This window comes from Bombus pyrosoma, linkage group LG8 (assembly GCF_014825855.1).
Source record: "Bombus pyrosoma isolate SC7728 linkage group LG8, ASM1482585v1, whole genome shotgun sequence".
Classification (NCBI taxonomy): Eukaryota; Metazoa; Arthropoda; class Insecta; order Hymenoptera; family Apidae; genus Bombus; species Bombus pyrosoma.
This window is the reverse complement of record NC_057777.1, coordinates 7,369,555-7,379,894: the sequence shown is the minus strand read 5'-3', so window position 1 is coordinate 7,379,894 and position 10,340 is coordinate 7,369,555. Positions and strand designations below refer to the sequence as shown.

At 44.2% G+C, this 10,340-nt stretch overlaps 1 protein-coding gene across 5 annotated transcripts in view; it reads right to left on the bottom strand.

The window, feature by feature from the left end:
• Positions 1 to 393: 393 nt before the first annotated feature.
• Positions 394 to 10,340, bottom strand: part of LOC122570159 (probable JmjC domain-containing histone demethylation protein 2C) — a 234,079-nt gene continuing 224,132 nt past the window's right edge. For 4 of the 5 annotated variants that reach the window (XM_043732124.1, XM_043732127.1, XM_043732125.1 and 1 more), the window contains exons 11-18: positions 8,072 to 10,252; positions 6,882 to 7,104; positions 5,676 to 6,085; positions 5,392 to 5,593; positions 4,872 to 5,020; positions 3,248 to 4,682; positions 2,912 to 3,167; positions 394 to 2,818 (exon numbers count right to left, since the gene is read on the bottom strand). In XM_043732124.1, coding sequence (XP_043588059.1) covers positions 2,506 to 2,818; positions 2,912 to 3,167; positions 3,248 to 4,682; positions 4,872 to 5,020; positions 5,392 to 5,593; positions 5,676 to 6,085; positions 6,882 to 7,104; positions 8,072 to 10,252 — 5,169 coding nt within the window. In that variant the 3' untranslated portion in view covers positions 394 to 2,505. The remainder of the gene's footprint in view (positions 2,819 to 2,911; positions 3,168 to 3,247; positions 4,683 to 4,871; positions 5,021 to 5,391; positions 5,594 to 5,675; positions 6,086 to 6,881; positions 7,105 to 8,071; positions 10,253 to 10,340) is intronic. The other variant, XM_043732128.1, reaches the window with a different exon arrangement.

The following is a 10,340-nucleotide window of genomic DNA, read 5'->3' as shown; positions in this document are numbered from 1 at the left end:
AGTTACATACAAGCAATCTTTCGTAATCACCCTCATTTATACACTGACGTTCGATAGTCGTGCTTCATGTTCTCATCATGTTCGTATTCAGCAACATTTAAATATCGGTATTTCTTCGTTATAATTAATCGTAATAATGATAATCATAATAATTAATTAATAATAATTAATAATGGTATAATAAACTATCTATCTACGCGTGTAAGATGTATTCTTTTGTCCATGGTTTATGGAGTGTGTAATCCCTTAAAGCCTAACTTTCTTTCGTATTTATATATGTATATGTATACATATAAGTATGTATAAATGTATTTACATACACGTAGCGGGAGAACGAATAATAGCTTTGTCTGCAGCAATAATACACAGAGTATGCCTATTTGCTTTTTTTTCCTATAACTTTATACATCGTCGTTATCATCAATTATCATTATCATTATCGTCGCTTGTGAATAATAAGGGTACTTTTTTTTTTATTCTTGTTATAATTTCCGTAATATTAACGTTACTTATCGACACTAAGAGATATTTAAAAATTTATTCGTTAAATATTATTTTAGTCAAGTCGTTGTATGCTAGAGACGAATGTTGAGATCAAAGAAATTGCGGATTCCAGGATTCCAGTGATTTGTTTCTCCTTATTTCTTCGCTTGTTGTTTGCACGTCGGTTTCGAGATTACCAGCAGTAGAGAACATCTGACGATCGATAAGCGCACCAACGGCGCGAGACGCTAAATCACATACACCTGTCCTCGAAAGCTGCTGCCTTCCTCTCTCTTTTTTCTGGCTTTTTTCATTCTCTATCTTCTTCTTCTTCTTCTTCATCTTACTCTGCTACCGCTTGAGATTGCGAACAAATCGTGAACGTTCAACTATGATATTCCCCGGTTTACGAGTGTGTGAAAAACGTCATCGTGGAACACAATGAACGAGGACGGCAATGGCTTTCAAGAATTCAGACATTGCGCAACATACCGTGAATAGCAGCGGTTTGTTCTATGTGAGAACAGTTGAATGATAGGAACTCGGCCTCTCATCTGTGAATTCTGCATGACTAATCTGTGTTTCTTTTTTTTCCTTTCTTCCCTCTCTCTTTTTTTGCCTGCCCCCTCTTCCTTCTTTTTTTTTTTGCCTACCTATACACGTACGATACACAACGTGTAAACACGTGAGACTGTCCACATTGTTCAACATTGGCACTTCGAAAATCGTTACAGCTTTACTTTGCATTAAATAATGTTACCATAGTTTATCGATATTAATTATAATACAATTAGAATATCGCTGCTCTATCGGATAGACGGTTTGCGTGATTCGACAAAAATAACAGATCATTTTTACTTTGCTTTTTTTCTGCTTTTTTTCCTGTCCTCCTTTTCACCTTATTTTCGTCTTACTGTTCTTTTTACTGGGTCATCACTGGGCCACACAACGTTAATCCAATCTATAAAAACATTAAATTCAATCGAGTCTATTCTCATCGATATCTCATATACCATAAAGATAATATTGAAAGATTTGTTTAGCAATTTCCCTTGTTATTTTTGTTCTGATGCCTTAATTTAAACGACGATGGTCATACAAACCTTCGGACAAACTTTGCTCGGTATAGCCGATATATCTTTCGAAGAAGAAAAACAAACTGAAAAACGTATATATCGGAGGAAGCCGAACTGCGATTTATCGCGGTCGAGTCATCTTATTCCAGAAACTTGACCGTTGCGAACAGCTTAGGCAGTGTTTTCCTCTTACACTCGCCTTCCGCGCGGAACACAAGGACGATAGCAGGAAATATATATCGGCTATTTGGCAAAGCGCTTCTCTGTTTGCTTTTGTTAAATCAATACCAAAAAAGCACCAGATCACGAGAGCACATGACGCGAATCGACAAGTATCACTGATCCAGCTAACGATTTAATCGACATCTAATTGCACAAAGGTACCTCTAGACGATCCTTTTCATAGTAGCTAGTAAGAATTCATTACACAATAATCCATTATCTACATTTATATAATATAGACAGTATGTATTGAATACAGGCACGATATAAGTAATTACAAATAATGCATGATCCAAAGTCCTCCTCATAGGTATCACAATGATAACGGACGCGGCGCGCGCGCGTTCGCGGGACCGACTCCATAACTTCAATGAAAAAAAGCCGCGGACTTCATGTCCGCAAGCATGTTGCTCGAGAGGAAGGAAAAAGTATGTGTAAAAGGAAAATTCAAATGAAACAACGAATAATCTCATTGGCTCAGCCAATATCGAAAAATGAAACTTTTGAGTTACTCGTCAAATATCACAACAAATTCTTGCACCTCGATACAGGTTTCTTCGGAGCATCTTAGATTAATCCTCCTGTCGTCTCGAACCGATCCCGGGCGTATGCTATTCGGGAGACCGATACACGACCGGATAACAGGTTACGCACTCACTGCTATAGCGAGACTTTAATCAAACAACGATCAACGGCTCTTGCGACCGCGACAGGGGGCCTAGGGCTACGTCTCCTCCTTCTTTATCTCATTATTAGACTTAAGCTTGGCAAGAGTTTCTTCCTTCACGTTACTCAATACGGCCAGCGAATCTTTCACCGCGTGGTAGATTATGTTCTTGATTTGCAACTTGTCTTCGTGATTTGTGTGCGTGTCCGATAACGCACGGAACTCTTGCGTTAGATGGAAGCAATGCGACACGTTTTCTGGAGATACGAAATCTTCGGCTACCTTTATACAATTGTGAAGGTTACGGACTTGATGCGGCGCGCCAGCTGGCACGAATACTGCATCGCCTAGGCACTGTACGATAGCGTATCTGTAACAAGGGAGAGAAACACATCTTTATTTTTACAAATACCTCAGAAAGCTACGAGATACAGTGAGATCGTCGAATGAACGCAATGCTTACCCTTCGACGCCGTATTCGCGGTACAGCCGTTCTCGCAAAGGTCCATCGAGATAACAGCTTTGATCGTGAATTGGATCGTGGTGCGGCTCCAAACGAGCCCCTCGTTCCAAAGCTACCGCGTTCAATAGATCCCTGATCTTGTCGGCATCTCGTGCTGCGTATATGTGCCACAATGCGCCCGGTGCTTCTCCACGTTCACGAACACGACGGCGTGTCAAGATGTCACAGCCGGCTTCGTCTATCGCTCGTAGTGCTTCTATAACATCGATACAATCACGATTGTTAATTCTTCGAAATTTAATTTGCTTTAGATAAAAACAAGGTAATGATAAATACCTTTGACGTATTCGTCGTTATCGGCATCCTTCGGAATTCCCACGTAGACCATAACGTTGACCGCATCGGAAATATCTAGATGAAGGTTGGTTGTTCCCTTATTGGGATGAAGAGCCGATCCGTAAGCGTTGTACATTTTGGGTCCCAGGTCTGGTCTCACGAAGCAATCCGGCAGACGGCTGGCCAGGTTCAATCTTCCGTTTCGATGGGTATACTCCGACAACGGCAAAACTTTCATTAAATCCGCGAATCTCGATGGCAACAATTCCGCGAAGTCTTCGCCAGGCGGCCAGTCCTTCAATTTCAGTAACATCGGATTTCCCCTCTCATCCTTTAATCTCTTCGAGAAGTGTTCGAATCCTTCCCAGAATTTACGCATTGGTTGGTTCGGTACCAAATTTCCGGTCATGCAGTTGATCAAGTCGTTCTTCTCGTCGCCAAAGTCTCTAGCGAACGAGTCCGGGTGCCACAGATTCATATCTAACGACTTCGCAACGTCCGACACGATGACTGGCTGTCCGCGTTTCCACTGGTCTTGAAATATTCTATAATTGTTAGGATTGTTTGGATCGTTTAACCTGAGCAACTTTCCATCACAGAGCCACGAGTGCGGCACATCCGGGTACAGACTCTTACTTTCGGTAAGCGTCATGATACGAATGGGCAACGGTTCTCTTCCTTTCTGCGTCCATTTGTATCTTCTAACAAAATGCTTCAATTCCCTCGGTTTCTCGTCATCCAGTTCACCTTCCCTCTCTTTCTTCACGCTGTGTTCTATTACGCTGGATATAACCTCATCCAGTGTGTCCATTTTCGACTTTTTGCCAGATTTCGCCACGTTGTTCTGCGCGTTGTTTCCGGAAGTAACGTTAACATTGCCGGAATTGTTGGTCGGTGAATTCGATCTGGATCCACTACCGTTTGATTTATGAGACGGTCGGATAAGCAATTCTCTCAAGGTCGAGTAATTGCCATCTCGATCCTCGTCGGAATCCGAGCTAGAACCACTTTCGTTTTTATCCTGATTCTGCAGAGCCACATCCGCCAGCCAATTCAACGGAGAGTTTTTGTCTTCGCCGTTCGTTTTGTTCTCCGACGATCCGTTCGATTCGTTCACTTTCTTCTCTTCTTTGACTTCCTGTTTAACATTACCGTTCAGAACCGGTACCGTGTCGCCTTTTATCATGTTCCGTAAATATTCGTTGGGTGAGGTTTGAACGACTAGCGAGCAACCACAATGCTGTGGTATTCCCCATTCCGCGCGGCATTCGTGCAGCCGTTGCCCGAGACGTGTCAAGCTATCGCCGGCGATAATTTGCGTGAGCATAAGTCGTTCGGGCTCGTGCACTTGCCTATTCGTACACAAAAGCCACGAAAAATCGTCTCTATCCTTGCCGCTCTCTCCCCAAATCTTGATCGTTCCATTCTTGCGTCCCTAATAACATATATGATTTGTGAAATCACCGCGAATAGAAATTTAGATATATAACGCAACTACGTTTCACACGTCAGAGTTAAAGAGCTCGATTTTTATAGGTATAATCACGTGGATTTCAACGAACTATTTATCATCATGTCTTACGAACGAATATAGATTTATAAAGATGAAAAGAAATGTTCTCACCTTGTAACAATCGATGCATACGACGAAGCCACATTTTCCGCAAGCCCAGTGATAGTTGAACAAGGTCGTCTCGCAGACATCGCACATCTCTCGAACACCTTGCACCACTCTCTTCCAAGCGACTGTTCCGTCTACAAGTCCCGAACTTGCTGTCAAGGTGAAGAAACAATCGATACGCAAAGCGTTAAATCATGCGAACAAAGGAAATACTCCAAGCTAATTTTCCTCGCGTATAATTGCATGCTTATGAAAATATCGAATTAAATATTTCCAACGTAAATGAATAATATACACAATAATGAAATAAAAAAAAAAAAGCTAAATGACCACATCTCATGCTAAATATACTTATTTGTTTTTTGTTTCAAATTTATTCTTGTAATATCTTATATATATACATGTAACATCGATACTATGAAACATGCGCGAAGACACATAAACATTGATTTTTTAAATTTTTACTCTGCATTTTCGAATGACCATGTTACCTAAATGTTTGAATCCAACGTGAAAAATTTACCTTCTGCCATGTGCTGTTGAAGAGCTTCCTTTTCTTGATGCAAGAGGTCACAGAACTGATCTCCAACTTGGCGAAGTAGTCTGTGAGCCATTTCCAAATCTAGATCTTCTTTGTCTCCTTTCTCTTTATCGTTCTTGTCGGACTTTTCATCCTTCTTCGTATCTGTATTCTCCTTTCCTGGTAACCATAATCGGAGATCTACCTGTAACACGAAAACGAAACGATTGTTCGTTATTCTTGTAAACGTGCCTTGATAAAAAGACGCGGCAATTTCGAATACTTACCTCAGACGCATCTTTATGAGGGTCGCTAAATCCTGCTATAGCCAACTGTCCGTTTTTCGTGTACCGTAATCTACGGAATGCATAAAATCTGCAGAAAATATTTTGAGGAAGATTTTTGGAGCGCTGGTGTGGTGTCCATCTGCACTCACGACATTTAGCCAACTTTGGAGCTACTTCGAAACAAGCGCCGTCTTGCAACCAACTGTCACCGGTTTTTTTCAATTGTGATATCGGAGGTCTACGAAAGGGATCGCCCCTACCACCGCTTCCACCTGGCCCACTGTTACCACCGCTTGTACTATCGTCTCTACGTTCTTTCTTTTGACGAGGTTGCTGATCTTCTCCGCCCAATTCGTTACCTTTCGTAGTCTTTGGTCTTCTACCTCGTTTTCTCGGTTCCTTATTATTTCCTATTGAACAAACAGTACGATCTATTTGAGTAACGATGGGGAACATTTATTTAGCCATTTATACACAAATAACTTAGTTCAGTGTTAAAAAGCTCGTTATATAATTTGTATTTCATAGATGTATATATACTAATCAATTCATTAATTCATCATCTTTCTTTCCTAATAATTGTTATTAGAATATTTGAAAATCGCAAGCAAGGATTTTATATTGAAACAGGGTAAGTGTACGAAACGGGATAACAAGGGTTTCAAGAGCATGGCGAACCTAAAGAGTGTCATCAGGAATACAACATTTTAAGTGTGACATGTATCAAACAATCTGCGTTATCGAATTCTATCGAATCTGCATTGTAATTATATTATTTAATTATCTGTTTCAAAAAGTTGCTTAATATTGTTTTCTATTACTGAATCCTACCATTTTATAATATTCGAATTAAGTTAAATATTTTATGTCGCTGTGATAAACTATTTTTTCTAAATTATAAAAATTTCCTAAACTCTGGTTTCTGTAATAATCCTGTATAATTTATCTATCATTCTGGCATATTTTTTGTGTACTTAAAAAAAACAATAATCTACTTTACTTATGTTCCTTCATCATTATTTCAATTTATTTCAATGCTTGAATCCGAATGGATCAATCAATGGTATTCCTGAATTTCTCGAGTTCTCGCATGGCTCTATAGAAAGGATTAAGTGTATGACCATGGAACACGGATCACTTACCCTGCAAGTGAATAGTTAGTTCACCTGATGGGAAGTCCATTTACAAGAAGCTACGTCAACTAACCGTTTCCCGAGGAATTGTTGGAATTGGCCGTGGTATGCCGCACCCTCGACGTAGGTTGAATGGAACCCAACTGTTCGCTGGTATCGCTAGCAGAACCAGCCTCGCTCTCGTTACTAGACTCGCTGCCTACACCAGTCCCTCCAGCTTGCTTGTCTTCCTTTCGCCTCCGCTGATCTTCCGCGGTCGTTTGCTGCCTCCGTGCTGCGCCCTTCTTTCGTTTTACCTACCACAGGGCACAGATTATTAAGTAGTCAGGAAGTTCATGCTCTTGCCGAAACTACTGCCAAAATACTACAAAAACCTAGATATACGCGCGCGCGCATGCAAGGCACGCACGACGCACGCACACCGTACCGTATACATATATCGTTTACACTATGGCTTCCTATTCCAAGCAAATCAATTTTAGAATCGAATTACGTTACATGCAATATGTCTAGATAATTTCAAACGAATGGTTTAATACAGAGATAAAATAAAACAGAAGCTAAAAAAGATAGTTCTTCTCTCATAAACAACAGAATAATGTAACAAGTTCTCAAAAGTCGAACATATATAACAGAATTCAAACAATCGTTTTGAGGTTAGATTTCTTTATTCGCGAATATATATAGAACGAAATCGCTTCACGCTTTACCAATTCTATCCACTTAGAGTTATACATGTCGCGCGGTCGATAATTGTTCGTAGAGCACATATATCAGCGTCAAAGTTCGAGAAACTCGTGCCAAAATAATTCCATTACATCGCACGCACAACCTTCGCAGACACCTTTCTACTACTTGTGGCTTGTATTGGCAGAGCAATGTTATCAAAATGGCGGCGAAAGAGGCGGGAAATTCAAACGCAACTGTGGCGGGAAATTCGAACACGCAACTCTGACTCTACTACGTGGATTTCGCAGCAGACGCAATAATCGTGTACATGCTTCGACACAATTAAACTACTAATTATACTATAACGATGAAAACCGTTACTGATGATACATCGAAAATCTACATACTACCAGAAAAAGAGCGTAGACATGAATAAAGGAAAGGATGTAGCAGTTATATTCAGAACACGACCTATTTAGAGAACCATGCAAGAATAATGTAACAGACGCTACATTGAGTCACTACAACGAGTCCAAACGACTTAGACGTCCGACTCTAGAAAAGTAATAAGATAGATACGATCCATATAGATACCTTGGGTGGCTTCCTTTTCGGCGGCGACTTCCTTTCCGGGTCGCTGCTTGACGAGTCTTCCTGTAACGTTTTCGTGTCCGTGGCGTGTCCGTTTAACGATTCTTTGTTCGCCGATTTACGACTACTTTTGGCAGTGACCTTGCTTTTATTGATGCTGTTCACCGCCATACTACCGATATTGTGAATAGAGTTGACGGCGCTAGGCAAACAAGTGGTGGTCGTATTGCCGGAGACGTTCGAAGATGTGTCGCGTTCTTTGTTGTTCAACGATTGCGACGGTGCTTGGGAGATGTTCATAGGCAAAGTGACACAAGTACCACTACCTACGACGCCCGTTGTATCTTCCGTCCCATCTTCGCCGGAATGCCTCTGAAGCCAAGCCTTCTTCAGCTTGTGTACGGGATAACTGGTACTGCTGGGTGGTCTAGGCGCGGGACTGTTAGATTTCTCGCTATCAACCGTGCTCGGATTGGCTTTGGCTGGCGTGCCAGGAGCACTAGGTGCTGGACTGGGCGCCGTGGAGGGTGCTGGACTGGGAATTGGCGCGGGACTCGGTGCCGCGCTCACCGTCGGATTCAGCGAGCTGACGCTACCCGTACTGGCCGGTCTCACGGAACCATCGCCGCTGGCAGTTCGTGGCGTTGGACTGACCGCTGTCACGGTACGTTCCTGTGTCGTCTGTGTATTCGACTGGGCCAATAGAGCGACCGTGGTGTTGACGACGGTGGTGATCGAGGTTGCCGCCGAAGCTATCAACGGGCTCGGTTCGCTCACTCTCGAGAGGACCGGTGGTCCGACGCATTGCAACGACAATGGCTGTGGTTCCTCCGTTCTACGTTTCTTGCAGACTTCAAGCGAGACCGGTTGGCCGGAATTCTCGGTCAACGACGGAGTGGGCGCTTTCCTCTTAGGCGAACCGGATCTCTCCACTCCGAGATCGAGCGGCTGCGTTTGGAAAGAGGTGTTGATCTGCGGTTGCGCGTGTTGCACCGTCTGACCGGGTTGCTGATGAGGACTCGTGTGATGCGCCGGATGCGCGATGGGCCTGGACAGGGGCGCCGAAGCTGCAGTCGGCGGAGAACCGTGAAGGGGTGGCGGTGGAAGCTTCGCGGCTGGCATCGAGCCGGTATAACCCCTAGGATCGTAGACGGACCTACTGTGCGCGGGCGGCGGCAGAGGTGGAGGCGGCGCCCCGTGATGGTGAGGCACTTGCTGGTAAGGCGAGCTACTGGCCTTCGAGGTGAGAGGTATCGGGGCTGCGACCGCCGGCTCGGAAGCTCTGCAGACCGGCGTTCCGGTCATAATACCCGAATTCGGTTTCCCGTAGATGTGAGGCGGCGCTGGGCTACTGACTTTCGGCTTAGAGCCTGCCGGCGCGGCGTAATGTGAGGTCGGTGAGGCCGTGGGCGGATGCGGATGTGGATAAGAATACGAGGACTTGGCAGTAGCGTAAGGTAGGCCGGGTTCCGGCCTGGTAAGATAACGTGGTTCGGGTGGAGATGGATGCGGTGGCTGATGAGGATGTTGAGCGTGCGGTGACTGACGATTGTGCGAATGCGGTGGATGCCCGTGCGGACTGGGTAACTGCGTCGTGGTCGTAGACCCGCTACTGCTTCGGTGATGACCCTGAGGTATGCTCTTCGCCGCCTGTAGTCCGTCCAGGTGGTGAAGATGGTGAGGACTCTGCGTCGGACTTCTGTACTCGTACGGCTTGTGCTGCGGCGGGACCGACTGTACGTTCAGATACGGCATGATCTTCGGACTCGGCGAGTGCTGCTGCGACGTCGGCACTTTCGGAAGCTCTCGACCTTCGTTCTTCACTATCACCGAGCTCTTGTGATCCGGCAATAAAGAAGGAGGATTCTGGAGAATCTCCCGACCGTGATGGTCTCGCTCGAGACCTCCGGCCAAACCGCTTTTACTCGGTAACGACTTGTGCGGTTGACCTACGTCACTCTTCACCTTAATATCGTGCATATACGGTGACTGTGGCTGATACGTCGAGTAACTGAACAGGCCGACGTTTGGCTCCACCTTTGGCAGGGAACTATGCGACGGCCCTACCACCGGTGGTGGTTTCTCGTGAAGACTGCTAACGGGCAGCGACGACTTGGAAGTCCTCGAATGCGCCGGTGGTGGTGGATAATCGACTTTGCCAGGTACGCTCGACGGTCGAGACACCTGCGCCAAAACAAACCAGAATAACTACCATTAACGCGATATTACCAATATTGGTATATACCAATAGCCGCAGAAACGAACGTTTACG